The sequence below is a fragment of the Myotis yumanensis genome, unplaced genomic scaffold (genome assembly GCF_028538775.1).
Source record: "Myotis yumanensis isolate MYYU_CA2020_CCGP unplaced genomic scaffold, mMyoYum1.0.hap1 SCAF_12, whole genome shotgun sequence".
Lineage (NCBI taxonomy): Eukaryota > Metazoa > Chordata > Mammalia > Chiroptera > Vespertilionidae > Myotis > Myotis yumanensis.
Genome location: NW_027223763.1, coordinates 3012542 through 3027476, shown reverse-complemented (window position 1 = coordinate 3027476; position 14935 = coordinate 3012542). Strand labels below are relative to the sequence as shown.

Below are 14935 nucleotides of genomic sequence, written 5' to 3'. Positions count from 1 at the left end.
CATATCTTGTTGGTTGGGATGCTAACTTTGATTGTCTTCGAGGAGGGTCACAGGGGAGAAGATGCTGTGACCTGTGACCTCTCTCTGGTCTCTGAATGTCTCCTCTCCCACGCTCACCAGAGCGCCAGATCCCACCCGGTGGCGCGTGGACAGAGTGGGTGATAAATCGGTGCTGATGGTGATTGTCCCTCCTCTCAAATAGTGCAGTTGGAAGGGCCTCAGGCATCAGCGAAGACCAGAGTGAACTGTGTCCCTACCATTGGAACTGACTGCCTGGGGGACAGTGGTGCCTGGCCCTGGGCTGCCCGTGTCCCCTGCCCCTCCCCAGGCAGTCCGAGGGCTCCTGTGAGCACAACACGAAACCACCAATGAGTCTCACCGCCGTTTCCTGGTTTCCTGTGCGGGGAGGGGCGGGATGGGGACCGCTGCGGCCCAGCAGGATGCAGTGACCGCGTGGGCCACCAGGGAGGGGCAGCAGGCCAGGAGTTTCAGCCGTGGCCCACGGCTCTCATTCTTCAAAACAGTGGTCTTGCCCTGGCTGGTTTGGCTCAGTGGATAGAGCATCAGCCTGCGGACCAAATGGTCCCAGGTTCGATTCCGGTCAAGGGCACATGCCCAGGCTCAGTTCCCAGTAGGGGACATGCAGGAGGCAGCCAATCAAGGATTCTCTCTCATCATTGATGTTCTCTCTCTCTCTCTCTCTCTCTCTCTCCCCCTTCCTCTCTGAAATCAATAAAAATATTTTTTTAAAAACCCAAAACAACAACAAAACAAAAGAGTGGACTGGAGCCGGGCTGGAGCTGGGGAGGAAGCACTCGCACCGGCACTCACGGGGAGGCGCCCTCACACGGCACTTGGGAGGAGCGGGGGTGCGGTCTGAAAGCTGCCTTCGGGGAGGTGTGGCCACAGGTTACCGTGTTTGGGTCAGGTCTCTCAGCTGAGCTCCGCGGGGCACTGCTCAGAGCCAACGAGGGCCCCCAGCCCCGCACGCCCGTTCTCCCTGCTGTGGCCGCGCTGAGCGGCGAGCAGGGGGGATGTCGGTGTCGCGTGGGCAAGGCCACAGGTGAGGCAGGATGGCGGGTGGAGCGTTAAGGATCCCTGCACAGTCAGCGCCCGCGATGCCGCCCCCGCCGCCCCCCCCTGGCGGCTGTGGGTCCGGCCCCAGCCCTCCGCCAGGAGCCGCAGGGAGTCGGGGCCAGGGGGGTACACCCTGCACATTGCGGGGTCTGGTGCATCTCAACACGCCCATTGCGCAGGGCCGGCATCTGGGACGCACTTCTGTGCAGCGAGTCCCTCCACAGCACCCAGACAGGTGCCAGGACAGGGCGGGCGCTCAGAGGGAGAGTCACCCAGGTTTGCACAGCAGCGACACCGCCAGGGCCTGTCTCCAGGGCCTTGACCCCTGCCCCCCCACCCTTGTTCTATAGCTCACAAGTCCCTTAGCTGCCCTGAGCGTGGGGTAGAGGGGACCCAGGGTCTCAGGGTGCAACGACAGAGCAGTCACCTCCTCTCAGGGTGTCCGTGGAAAGGAATTAAACAGGTCCATGTTTGTGGGTCCGTCCAGATCTCAGCCTGGGCTCCCAGCGCTCCCCCTCCTCGGAAAGGGACAGGTCCCAAGGCCTGGGCTCCCCAGCCCCCGCGTTTGTCCTGGTGCGTGGGGCCCATGGGACCCAGAGCCCCGCATTCCAGCTCCCTCCTGCTGCCCGAGTCATTTGTCCGCTTGACTCCAAGCATCGACCAGGGAAATGAAAGGAAATGAAACATGACCAGCGGCTGGTGTTGGGTGAAGGTGAACAGGAGGCCAGTGAGAGACGGGGCGCGGGGAGCCCGCTCCCCCCACCACAGGAAGTGGCGGTGCCCGCTCCCGGGACTGTGGGTTCCAGGATTGGCCCCTCCCTCTGCAGAATCAAGAGACAGCCCAAGGCAGTGGCAGCAACAGGAGAAGCAGCTGTGCAAAGGGCCTGCTGTCCCTGTCCCTGTCCCCACCCTGGTACCAACCAAACCCTTGCCCACAGCGCCGGGGCTGGCATGGGCTGGGGCCGGCTCCGGGGACCAGGCTCCCCACTGGACGGGCTGCCAGGAGCTGGTGACCGCGGTGTCTCGCCCCCCCTTTGGGAGATAGATTTCTGGCTGTGACCTGAGGGGTCTGAGTAGTCACCTTTCCAGCCCCCGCATTCCCCGCGCGGCCCCAGCATTCCCGGCGGCCCCGGCCTTGGGGCTTTCAGGCTCCGGGAGATGGAGAGGGTGGGGCACCCGGAGACCTGGACAGAGGCAGGAGAGCAAGCCCGTGTCCGCAGTGACACCCCGAGCAGGGCTCCACCTTTGAGGATCCGCGTGCTTTTCCTAGAACGATGAGCACTCACACACGTAGATACACAGCACACCTGCACATGGACATGTATACACATGTACACATGCACATATGCACATAAACACACATATACATACACGTGTGTACGGCGCAGAGTTGCACATACTTGCAGGGCTCCCTAGCTCACCTGTGGGCCCCTCCAGACCCTCCAGAGCCTTCGAGCTCAGGAAAATCACTGTTTTGTTTTGGCTAATCCTCACCCGAGGATATTTTTCCATTGATTTTTAGAGAGAGTGGGGAGGGAGAGAGAAACGTCGATGTGAGAGAGACACATTGATTGGGTGACTTCCTGCAGGTGCCCTCACGGGGCCAGGGATAGAGCCTGCAACCGTGGTACATGCCCTTGACTGGAACCGAACCTGAGACCCTTCAGTCCAAGGACCAACGCTCTATCCACTGAGCCACACCGGCCAGGGCAGTCAGGATTTTCTTGATGCCACGTCTTCCTATTCCTCCTCAGACCAGCACCACCTTACATTTATTGAGTGCCTACTGTATACCGAGACCTGGATCTAACCAGCTCACTGAACCCTCACAGGTGTTGACACGTGTGGTAGATCCCATACTTATACCCATTTGAATGTGAGGAACCTGAGGTTCAGAGAGGTTAAGCCACTTGCCCAAAGGCACACAGCTTCTAAGCAGAGGAGCCTGGCACCAACGTCCCAGGTTGCCCAGGCCCAGCCACCTCCTAACCAGGCTGCATGTGACACAGAGTCTCGGAAAACGCCCGGCAGACAGGCTGTTGTGTGTGTGCATGTGTATGCATGTGTGTGTGCATGTGTGCGTGTGCGTGCGCATGTGCACATGCGTGGCCGTTTGTGCCGGGTGAGCACACTGTCCTGCCCAGCATGACATGCAGCAGGAGAGAGGGCGGGAAGGGGTGCCGCCGGCTTCACCACCCCCTCTGCCCTTGGGGACACGGCAGCGTCTGCTGGGCCACTTCTTTCATGTCCATCTGGCCCCGTGTTTGCTCCCACGTACCAGCTGCAGGGAAGGCCGCTGCGCCTGGGGCAACCTGATCTGCTTTTCTGGGGAAGGAGGGGGGAGGGGGGAACACACCCAACAATGGACAATAATGGACCTAAAGATAGAACTGAGCGAGCAGGGGGCAGGGCGGCGTCTGCCTGGCACTGGGCTGTCTGCCTGGCACCGGCAGGCCCCTCCCAGGGGGGCCCCCCGGGATGTAGCTGCCACTCAGCCTAGAGGACAGGCTGGGAACCAGGAGGGTAGGACGGACGGGGGGGGGGGGGGGGGGGGGCGGCGGGGGGTAGGTGCCAGCCACGGTGGAGAACGGTGGAGAACTGCCCATCGCAGGTCCTCGAGGCGGAGGACCCTGCTGCACCTGGAGTCCCCAGGGAGCCGTAGTCAGCTCGGTGCCCGGGACCGGGCCGGTCCTTGGGGTGCGTGTGGTTGGCCCGGGCGCCCCCAGGTGCGTCTCCCGTGAGAACTCTGTAAGGGTTGTCTCCTTCGTAGGAAAGGGGGTTGATTGTGTGGCCGTCTCCTTTCGGGACCCTGGGGCCAGCCTTCTTGAAGGCCCCACCCCCCAGAAGGCAGCTGGGACTCCCAGGTGGGAGGAGGCAGGGCTGGACTGGGCAGGTCGGGGCTTGGCCGGCCCCTCCCATGGGAGGGGTGCTCAGTGGGCTGCACAGCGGAGCCCCCAGGGCGGCTGCATGGTCCCGGGTGGGCTGGGCTTTCGCAGCCAGGTCTGAGAGCCGCGTGCATTCTTCCTGGGAAGCACCGGTCCCTCCAGCCTCGAGCATTTGTTGCTCTTAAATCTGAAGACCAGAGGGGAGGGTCTGGGCTCCGAACCCTCCCTTCCGTCTGAGCTGAGGCACTCCATCCTCGCGCTGGCTCCTGGGGGCCACGGGGCTCCCTTTGTCCCCAGATTCCTAACCTCTTCCTGGAAGGAGGCTGGCTGGCCCAGGGCCGGGCCTTCCTGCAGTGGCTAAAGGTCAAGTCTGCGCTGCCCCAGGCCTCTCCCGGCCGTCTCCTGTGCCCGACCCCCTCCCTGTAGCTTACTGCCTGTCTGGTCTGGCCCTCTGTGTGGCCCCTCCTCACAGCCTGGCCAGTCCTCTCCACCTGTCCACTCCTGCCCTCCTGGCCTCCTGAGCTTGCCTGCTGAGAGCTCACCTCCCCCAGGGAGCCCTCCGGAACATCCCGCCAGTCCCCCTCCAGGTTCGTCATCCTGCCATTCGCAGGCCCAGCATGCATGGCTTCTCTGGTGGTCCCAGCAGAATGGTCAGCACGCCCATGCCGGTCCAAGTGCCGGGTCACAGGTGTGCCTGGTGGTGGCGGCAGGGGGTGGACAGAGGCAAAGGGAGTCAAGCTTCGGCCTGCTCCCTCTTGGACCCTCCCCTTCCAGGGGTGTCAGTCCTGGGCCTGCTTCAGGACCCAGGAGACCCCATTGTTCTGCTGTTCAGGGAGAAAGCCAAGGGCGCCTCCTGGGAAAGTGGGGGGGGGGGGGGGGGGGGTGTCTCTGCACAGGCCCAGGGGCCTGGGGACAGGCAGCCGCCCTGAATGCTCCAGCCAGAGCCCGGGGTGGGGGGTGGAGGGGAGCCCTCTGCCCTGCCCCCGCCCGCCCCACCTCCACCCCAGCATTTAAACCCTGTGAGCGAGCGAGCGGCGTCTTTCCTCCCTGATAAAATATTTATGTCAGCAGAGCAGGCCTCCTTGGGAAGCTGCCTGTGCCTCGCGGAGGCTTCGCACAAGCTTTTAAAGAGCAGGCCGCCTTTCCCCTCTCTAAGCAGTTTCTCGGTCCTGAATCAATAATGCACTTGGACCAGCTTCCTTCCCCCTCTGCGCCCTGCCCCCCCCCCCCCCGCCCCAGTTTCTCTCTTTCTTTCGCTCCTCCTCCCTTCATTCCTCATTGTTCCCTCTCTCCTTATTACTTTTTTTAAAAAACAATATATTTTTATTGATTTCAGAGAGGAAGGGAGAGGGAGAGAGAGATAGAAGCATCAATGATGAGAGAGAATCAGTGACCGGCTGCCTCCTGCACGCCCCACACTGGGGATCGAGCCACAACCCAGGCATGTGCCCTGACGGGGAATCGAACCCTGACCTCCTGGTTCACAACCACTGAGGCATGCCCACCGGGCTACTTTTATTTATTTTTAAAACTATATATTAAATGGACGCGTTGAGCTGTTTGGGTGGGGGGCCTCGAGCGGGGAGGTGGGGCAGGGTGGGCAGGAAGGGGAGCAGAGACAGGCGGCTCCTGGGTGAACTGGGTGAGGCGGGAGGCAGGAGGTGCCAGGAGGAGGAGCGCCGGGCTGCCCTCTGGCCCTGGGGGAGGGGCTGGGGGCTCCTGGCCGGGGAGGAGGAGGGGAGGGCTCACACAGAGAGAACAGGCCAAGCAAAGAAAATGCGTGGAGGGTGACCCAGACTCTTACCAAACTTTCAGAGGAGCGAGCAGTTCAGTTTGGCCTGATTTTTGTGGTGATAAGTTGGGGGGGGGGGGGGTTGGGGGGGGTTGGGGGGATGCAAATGGAGAAGGAGTCACCCCTTCTCCGAGGCAGATGCCACGCATCTGGTTAGTGATGTGACGCGGTACCAGGTGAGGGGCTGGGTGTGGAGCCCCCGGGGGGAGAGGGGCCCAGGGACCAGCCAGGAATGAATTTCCCACCCAACCATCCCTAGAAACCTGGCTGTGGGAAGAGTCCACGTACACCCAGGGCAGAACAGAATGCATCCCTTTTCTTCCTTTTTAAAGAATAAACGTAGGTTCCTGGAGAGAGTGACTTCTCTCTCTACACGAGAGCCCTGGCAGGACCCCAGCCGCCCCTCCGCTGCTCGGCTGCGGGGAGGAGCCAGGGCAGGTGCTTGGCATCGTGCCCTTGCCCCCTGACCTTGCTTCCCAGCCAGCCCTTCCCTGGGCAGCTCTGCCCTCTCCCTCCCCCCAAGGTCGAAGGTCGAGGGAAAGGCTTGCTGGCTGGCTGTTGGGGAAGCCAGAGTTGGGGCTGCTCCCAGCTCCCCCGAGTCACTGTGCCGTCCTCCCTGGTGGCGCCAGGCGGGCACCCACCCTCTCGGGGCCAGCAGAGCAGTGGGACTCAGTGGGGCGAGCTCGGAGGGGCGCTGAGCAGGCGCTCAGCAAACCCGCCCCCTGATCCCACGGTCGAGGCCCTTGCTCTATACCCACTGTGTGCAAACAGCTGCGTGGGCGGGACAGGGGTGGCCCGGCCGGCTCCTGCTGTCCTAGGGTCCAGTCTCAGACAGAAGGTTCTGGAAGGAGGTCCCCTGTGCTCCCCTACAATGTGGAGACCTGGAGCAGAGTGGAGATGTCATTTCCTTCCATTACAGCCAGGTCAGATGGTTGGCGAGGCCACCTGAGACTCTGGTCTGAGCGGGCCTTTGCCCAGGAGATGCCCAGGGGCTGGGTCAGGATTGGGGTCTGGGGTGGGCCGGGGCCGGCGCGGCTGCTAGAGGCTCTCCTGTAGGTTGGAGGAGTCCCGGGAAGACGCCTGGCCCTTCCCCGCCTGAGTGATGGCAGGGCTGGGAAGACACAGTTCCAAAGAGCAACAGAATCCCAAACCATCAGAGACGCCCCCCCAAATGCCCGGCGGGCGGGTCAGTTTCCGCTGATTCACCAGCGAGGAGGGGTGACCTTGCGGCTGTCGGCTTCTGCTCAAACGGAAGAGAAGCCCATGGGCTGGGCAGGAGAGGGAGTTAGAGGCAGCGAGTAGTAATCAATGAAACAGGGGGGGGCGGGGGGGAGAAGAGGGAGGGGGGAGAGAGAGAGAGAGAGAAGGGGAAGGGGAAGGGGAAGGGGGAGGAGAGGTGGAGACAGAGCGGGCAGGGCATCTCGGATTAGCATCCCCTCCCAACAGAATCTCCATTTCCGCTTGGTTAATAATTTATTCCCACTCAACTTTTCTTACCAATAAGTAGGAAATTGTTTGTGGGGAGAATTCCCTGGCCCCGGCCGCTCTGCGCTGGGGGTGGGGTGGGGGATGTGTCTCGCTCTCTTCTACCGAGTGGCCTGGGGATTGAGGCGCTTAGACTTTGGGATGTCCCTATGGGAGCTCCCTATTTCACGAATGGGGAAACTGAGGCACGGAGTGGGCAAGGCGCAGCCCGGGTCACACCTGGGTTAGGGCCAGCCTCCCACACCCTAACTCCAGGGGCCGTGGGTCAGGCGCTCACTGGTCTGCAGGCCCCCCCCCAGGCCCCAAGGGTTTCCCAAACTCCGGAGCATCCTGCCCTGCGAGGGAGGGTGTCCTCCCTTTCTCCGCCCCACCCCCCGCTTTGCTCCTGCTGTGCCCGCTCAGTACGAGGGAGCTGGGGCGCCCAGCCCTCCCCCTCCGTGTCCCCCACCTGGGCGATGGCCATGCCCGTCCCTGCCCTCGGTGCCCTCCCGGGGCGCTCCCCCCGCGGAAGCCTCCAGCCCCAGCAGAGGGGCTGCAGAAGGCTCCCTGGGCTGCGGGCGCCTCAGGAGTGTGGCTCGGGGGTCACTCCTCTTCCCCAGACGTCACAGGACCGGTGACCAGCCGGACCTCCTGGGCGTCCTGTCCCCGCTGACAGTGGCTTTCCGACTCAATTATCTACTTTGCCCGCCGCTTGTCTGCTGTGTTTACGGCCTGGCCGCCCACCCAGCTGCAGCCTTTGTGCAGGAAATACCATCGAAGCCGAAGCCTTTAAAGTCCACGCCGGGCGTCTCCTGCTTCTTGTCCATGTGGGAGACTTGTTCCCAGCCCCGTCTTGGGGTTCCTGTCCAGGCTGCCCCTACCCCCCAGGCCCTGCAGGGCCCCTCGCCCGCCAGCTGGGCACTCACCTGGCTGACCCGTGTGTGTATGGGAGGGGCTTGGTTTCCTTTATTTCCCTGGTCGGTCCGGTCAGCAGTGTCCTGAGGCGGTGAGGGGCCGGCTCTGCCCAGCCTCCCCCCAGGGAGGGGCTCGCGGTGGGCGCCTGGGGCTGCCGGGAGGAGGCAGGAGGGACCTGAGGGGCGCGGCGGCCCTGGCACATGGTTGCCACTCCGTGATGCCGTCATCATTGTGTCCTTCCCAGCAGCCCAAGTGTGAAGCTGCTGTTAAATAATCATCGCCTCCAACCGGGGGTTTTCTGGGCACTTCAGACACATCATCTCGCAAGGTATTGGACGAGCAAGTGAGACTCAGAGAGGTAGAGCAATGTTCCCAACGTCACACAGCTTCCAGGGCCAGTGCTGAGAACAAGCCCAGGGCTTTCGGATCCATTCCTGCCTGCTCCGGGCTCCAACTGGGAGGTGGGCGCAGGGGCCCCTGCACGGGCCCGGAACACGTGGCGTTACGTTTTCCTGGAGAAGGTTCCGGGGCTCTCCATGGGGGCAGGACATATGTTTTTATAGGATCGTGAACGGTCTAAAGAAACAGTCGCTGCTTTGGTATCAAAGGTCGGCTCTGGCGCCCTTCTGAAAGGCGAGAGGTGTGCCTCGAGCTTCCGGAACCTTCTCCCCGTGTTGGGCCACTTCTTTGGACTGGTTGCTTCCTTATGAAATCTGGCCTCACAGGGAAGTGGAGACGCTGGCCTCCAGCCTGGCCCCTGGTGGCGCTGTCAGCAGCCGTCAGCTGGAGGCGGGTGGGGGGTAGCCCCGTGTCCAACCCCGGCTGCTCCCGGCGTCCTCCGGCTCAGCACTGCCCACCCCTTCAGCCGGAGCTCCGCGCCTCAATGGTTAAGTGGAATCCCGAGATCTGGGAGCTCGAGGGTGGAGGAAGGAGGGAACAAAGCGGGAGGGAGAATGGCGCTGGCGAGGCTTGGGATTTATTTGTTGTGCTCGCTGCTGGCGAAGCCGCTCCGCAGCCGGCGCGGGCGGAGACGGGCTGATTCATTAGTTTCTGACCATCTGCTTCCCGGGCTGGGACCGGGCGGGGGGCCAGCAGACCCCGCGGGTTAGGGCAGCGAGGCCGGCAGCCGGGTCGAGCCCCTGTCCTCTGCCAGGACCGGCTGTGTCAGTCTTCTTGGTGACAGACAGGCCTGGGAGGCTGGGGTCTGAGAGGGACCCCGTGTCCCCCCGGGGGGACCACTGGGAGGCTGGGCTGGGTAAGGGGAGGGAAGGCAGGGGACAAAGAAGGACCAAGGTAAATAGAGGAGGTGTGGGGACTCCCAGAGCTGGCTGACAAGAATCATCTCAACATTCAATATGAGGTTTATGAATATGAATCTAATTATATTAACAACTAAGTCATATAACAACAATCGATATAATAAGAGCCCAGCGACTGTTACGGCGGAAGGACCAGAACGACTGGTCACTATGATGCGCACTGACCACCAGGGGGCAGATGCTCAACGCTGGAGCTACCCCCTGGTGGTCAGTGTGCTCCCACAGCGGGAGCACCACTCAGCCAGAAGCTGGGCTCACGGCTGGTGGGCGAGGCAAGGTGGCGGGAGCCTCTCCTGCCTCTGCAGCAGCGCTAAGGAGCGGCGAGCCAAGCGGTTAGGACCGAGCAGGCAGGGGGTAAGGAGCGAGCAGGCGGGCAGTTAGGAGTGAGGGGTCCCGGATTGCGAGAGGGTGCAGGCCGGGCTGAGGGACTAATTTCGTGCATCGGGCCTCTAGTAATAACTATAGTGCAGTGAGCAGTAGCTGAGGTCCAGGCCACTACCCCGTCCCAGGTGAGCACCCTCACAGCCTCACTGTGGAGGAGGAGGGAACTGGCTTTAGGGAGTACGTCAGCAAGGAGGGCTTCCTGGGGGGGATCTCCTGAGAACCGGGAGGAGGGAGAGTGGCCGTGGGAGCACAGGCTCAGAGGTGAGAGGGGACAAAGCCGCCAGGGAGGAGGCACGCCTCCAGTGCTCTGTTGACAAGAGCTTTCCAGGTGGACAAGGAAAGACGCCGGACGGACGGCTCTGGTGATGGTGTGGTGTGCTCAGGAGGGGCCCAGAGAGCTTTGAGGGAAATTATCGGGAACTCAGGACTCAGCCCCGCCCCTCTGAGCCATTCTTCCCCCCCCCCCCCCCCCCCCCCAGCCCTGACCTCAGCTCACCTGGGACAGGTGTGTCTTTGCTTGCTGGGGCCTGGGGGCTCGAACAGATTCACTTTCTCAGGCTCTGGGGCTTCCAGCTCAAGGTCAAGGTTGGTTTGACCCTGGAAGACCGAGGGTTGGTTTCTCCTGAGGCCTCCCTTCTCGGCTTGAGGCTGACGGAGCTCCCTCCGCCGCCTCTTCGCGTGGCCTCTCCTCTGTGTCCCTGTCCACAGCTCCCCTCTTATGAGGACCCCGCCTGACTGGGCCACCCTAACCACCTCCCTGTGACTCCGCCCTCCTTGAAGGCCCGTCTCCAAACACGGCCCCACGGCGGAGCTGGGCTTAGGCTCCGGCATGTGGATATGAGGGGCCACTAGCCCCTGACGAGGTGCCAGGGCGGTGGAAGGAGGTGGCCTGGGGCCGAGGGAAGAAGACAGCTGCTGGCTGCGGGGAGGGGACGGGGGACGCTGCCTTGGTTGCAAACTGTGTCCTTGGCCCCCGATGTCCGGGCATGAACTCTGGGCAGCTGCTCTCTGCTCTCCGCCCTGAACGGCACAGCGGAGCCTGGTCCGCCTCTGGGCTCAGCCTGCGGTGGGCTGGCCATGTGCCTGGGGAGGGGGCTGTCCCCACGGCAGGCCTGCCTCCCCTGGCCCAGCGGAAGCCTTGTCTCTGCAGGCCACGGAGCATCCCTCTGGGGCCTCTCGCTCCCCCCCGCCCCCATTCAGGGTGATGCCTCAGGGCCCCCAGCTGGAGCCCGCGGGAGCTCCCCCTCCAGGGGAGGTGTCTCCCGTGAGGTCCCCAGCATGTGGGGCACCCTGAGATTGTCCAGGACAGGAGCGGGCATATCCTCAGAAAACAGCGCACGCACAGGAGGCCGGGGCCAGCCCCCCTGCCCAGGGCCTCAGGTTCCCCTGTGCTCCCTGAGGGGTTGGACTCAGGAGTGAATCCCTTCAGCACCGAGGTCTGTGGGTCCCGTGAATCCCAGGGCTGGCCCGAGGGGTGGACAGCGCAGCCTGGGGGGGACCAAGGACAGAGCTATGTTGGTCAGCATGCTTTGTGGGAGCTGCCTCGGCAAACCCAGGCCAGCCCGCCCCCCCCCCCCCCCGCCCCCCGAGGAGCCCGGCCCGGGACTGGCCCTCCCTCGAGGGGTCCCAGGTGAGGTCCTGAGGCTGTGGTGGGGGTAGCGCACAGCCCCCCGGAGACGGCGCCCCGCCCCCCGCCCGGGCTGGATGGCTCGCTTTAGAGTGAGCAGCTTTATCTCAGATCCAAGCCGTTTGTCACCGAGCAAACGGAGACCTGAAATATTCATCAAAAAAGCCGCGAGGGGTCCGGGCGCTGTGCGGGCCTTGGTGACAGGCTTGGTTTTTAATGAATAGGTTTGGGTGTTTAGAGCTGTTCAGGTGGACAGCGGAGAGCAGAGGGCTCCTCGGATGCTGCTTCCCCCACGGCGCCCGCACACCTGGCGTGAGCGGGTGCATTTGTTACACCGATGAACCAACAGTGCGTGCCTATAACTGAAGTCCACACTTCACAACAGGGTCCCCCGGGTGTGGGCGTGACAAATGCCCGGTGTCCTGGACCCACCGTGACAGGTCATCCAGTCGCTCACTGCCCTCAAACTCGCCCGTGCCCCACCGGCTCGCCCCGCCGCCCTGGGCAGCCTGTGCTGGCGACATTTCGACATTTCGGGCTCTGCATGCGCTCAAGGCCGGCCAGATGCGGGGATGGATCTGAGCTGCTGTGGAGGGGAGCCCCGCTGGGCAAGGAGCAGGCTGCCAGCGCTGCCCCCCCTCCAGGTGGGAGGGAGGACTGTAAGCCAGAGGGGCTGTGCCCTGCCTTGCTCACCAGCGCCCCCTGCTGGGCCTGCCCACCCTGTGCCAAGGACCTAGAACTAACTTGCCACAAAGATGCACGCCCTTGAGAGGAACCCCAAACACTCAGCACCCCCAGCTGCCCAGGTTCCACATGAGGCGGACACACGGGCTGTGCCAGGGACAGGCGCGACCGCCACGCTCTGCGCCAACAGGTGGGTGTGGCTCCCGCCCCCCCGGTGGGACCTGGGCAGGGCTGCCCCCTCCTGAGGCCAGGCTGCCTCACCCCGAGCCTGAGGATAAGCGTGGAGGTGGGAGGTGAGATGCAAATCGGAGGGAAGGGAGTTGAATTTGAACGTGAGATCGTGGGCCTGGCACTGAGTTCAACCGTTTGTGGTGAGTGGCCTCCCCCACCCCACTCCTGCTGCAGCCACGATGGTCAGTTTAAGGGTCAGGAAGACACCTCCGTGCAGGAACCGTTTAAAAAGGCAGACGGGGAGGGATGGGCCGGTCCAGGGGAGGGAACGCGGCTGCAGAGGCTCAGAGGCGCAGACAGTGGGCTTGCAGGCCGGGCGGCTTGGTGGGCGGAGCCAGCAGGTCAGGGTACTAACGAGTTAGACCTCCCTCCTGTGGGCAGTGGGAGCCACGGGGGGCCTCAGAACAGGTGACCCACAACCCCCCCTCGGCTGGTCTCCACTTAGAGTCAAGCGGGTGCGCTCCCGGGGGTGCTAAGATGTTACGGGCCTCTACGCGCTCCGGGGAGATGGGTGCGAAGGACCTGCCCAGGAGCTGCTGCCTGGGGCCTGGACGCGGGCAGCACACGGGCCCTGTGACCTCTGGCAGATGCCTGGGCGGGCGGTGGGGGCTGGGCTGGGCAGAGGCGCCCCAGGCCCTGCAGGCAGCAGCGCCCACCCGTGCCCCCCCTCTCCCCGCAGGAGAACCCCTACCTGTGCAGCAACGAGTGTGACGCCTCCAACCCGGACCTGGCCCACCCGCCGCGGCTCATGTTCGACCAGGAGGACGAGGGGCTGGCCACGTACTGGCAGAGCGTCACGTGGAGCCGCTACCCGAGCCCGCTGGAGGCCAACATCACGCTGTCGTGGAACAAGAGCGTGGAGCTGACGGACGACGTGGTGGTGACCTTCGAGTACGGCCGGCCCACCGCCATGGTCCTGGAGAAGTCCCTGGACAACGGGCGCACGTGGCAGCCCTGGCAGTTCTACGCGGAGGACTGCATGGAGGCCTTCGGCATGCCCGCCCGCCGGGCCCGCGACCTGGCGGCCTCGGGCGCGCACCGCGTGCTGTGCACCGAGCAGTACTCGCGCTGGGCCGGCGCCCAGAAGGAGAAGCACGTGCGCTTCGAGGTGCGGGACCGCTTCGCCATCTTCGCCGGCCCCGACCTGCGCAACATGGACAACCTCTACACGCGGCTGGAGAGCGCCAAGGGCCTCAAGGACTTCTTCACCCTCACCGACCTGCGCCTGCGGCTGCTGCGCCCGGCGCTGGGCGGCACCTACGTGCAGCGCGAGAACCTCTACAAGTACTTCTACGCCATCTCCAACGTCGAGGTCATCGGCAGGTGAGACCCGCGGAGGGCGCCGGGATGCTACTTGGTACCCGGGGCGTGGCCTGGTCCCCGGGTGCCACCTGGTGCCGGGATGGTCCCGCCATGGCTCCCTCCATGGAGGGCGGTGGGTGGTAAGCCTCCTCCGTGGAGCCCAGGCTGCCGCTGCCCACGGACCTGGGAGTCTGGATAGGCTGAGAGGAGCTGGCAGTGCCGGCCGGGCTTGGGCCAAAGCCCAGTGCTTGGGGGCCGGGGGGGGAGGGGGGACTGGGTGAGGGTGCTCCATTACTGTCCAATGATGATTCGATGACAGGGCGCGTGTGTCTGGGGGTCCCCAGGACCACCTTCAGACGCCAGGATTTGCTAGAAGGACCCCCAGAGCCTAGCAGAGCTGTGACAGTCACAGTTCGTTTACAGCAGGGAAAGAGCCAGAAAAAAGCAGCCCCGGAGCTCAGGCAGAGGGGGGCTCCAGGGTCACCCGCGGGCCAGCGTCCTCCCCGTGCACACAGCCCGCGGCCCCCCAGCACTGATGCGCGAGGACAATGCGGACTGTGCCCCCGGGGAGCCCGCCGAGCCCGGCTCCGGTTTCCGTTGGGGCCGGACCACATGGGCACAGCTGACTGCCCTGCTGGACCGTGGCCGCCAGTGCCCCGACCAGAGGCCCAGAGCCCCACCACGTATCACACGATTCACACAACCGCCTGGCATGGCCCGGCCGCAGGGAAAGCAGCACCCGCTCCAGGCGTTCCGGGGGCTCGGAGGTTCCCCCCAGAGCCAGTGTGGGACCGGGCTTTTCCTTGAAAAGTAGCGTGTGGACGGCTCAGCCCGGCCACTGGCTGCTCCCAGCTCCCAGAGGGATGTGTCTTGAGGGCACTTTGCAGGGAGGTGAGAGACCTTCGTGGGAGGTAAGGGCAGCCTCTATTCCGGGACCTGTTAGACCGGGCGATGTTCTCAGTGGATCAGGTAATTGTGCTGGCCTGCAGGGGCCAGGACTTCACCCCCAGCCCCCCACTCTGCACTCAGGGGAGAGGCTGGGAGGCCCCGCCACTGGGAACTGAGGGGCAGCATGCAGTGCCAGGGGGAGGGGTGCAGGGCAAGCGGGTGCAGTGCCAGGGGGAGGGGTGCAGGGCAAGCAGGTGCAGTGTCGGGGAGCTGGTGCAGGGGCAGTGCCAGGGGGAGGGGGCAGGGGCAGCGGGGGCAGTGCCAGGGGGAGGGGTGCAGGGGCAGCGGGGGCAGTGCCAGGCTTCTC

At 64.0% G+C, this 14935-nt stretch overlaps 1 protein-coding gene across 5 annotated transcripts in view; it reads left to right on the top strand.

Moving 5' to 3' along the window:
- Positions 1-14935, top strand: part of NTNG2 (netrin G2) — a 49239-nt gene that overhangs the window by 15091 nt on the left and 19213 nt on the right. For 4 of the 5 annotated variants that reach the window (XM_070430399.1, XM_070430398.1, XM_070430401.1 and 1 more), the window contains one exon: positions 13058-13701. In XM_070430399.1, coding sequence (XP_070286500.1) covers positions 13058-13701 — 644 coding nt within the window. Of the gene's footprint in view, positions 1-11932; positions 12338-13057; positions 13702-14935 lie in introns of those variants that run through there. The other variant, XM_070430400.1, reaches the window with a different exon arrangement.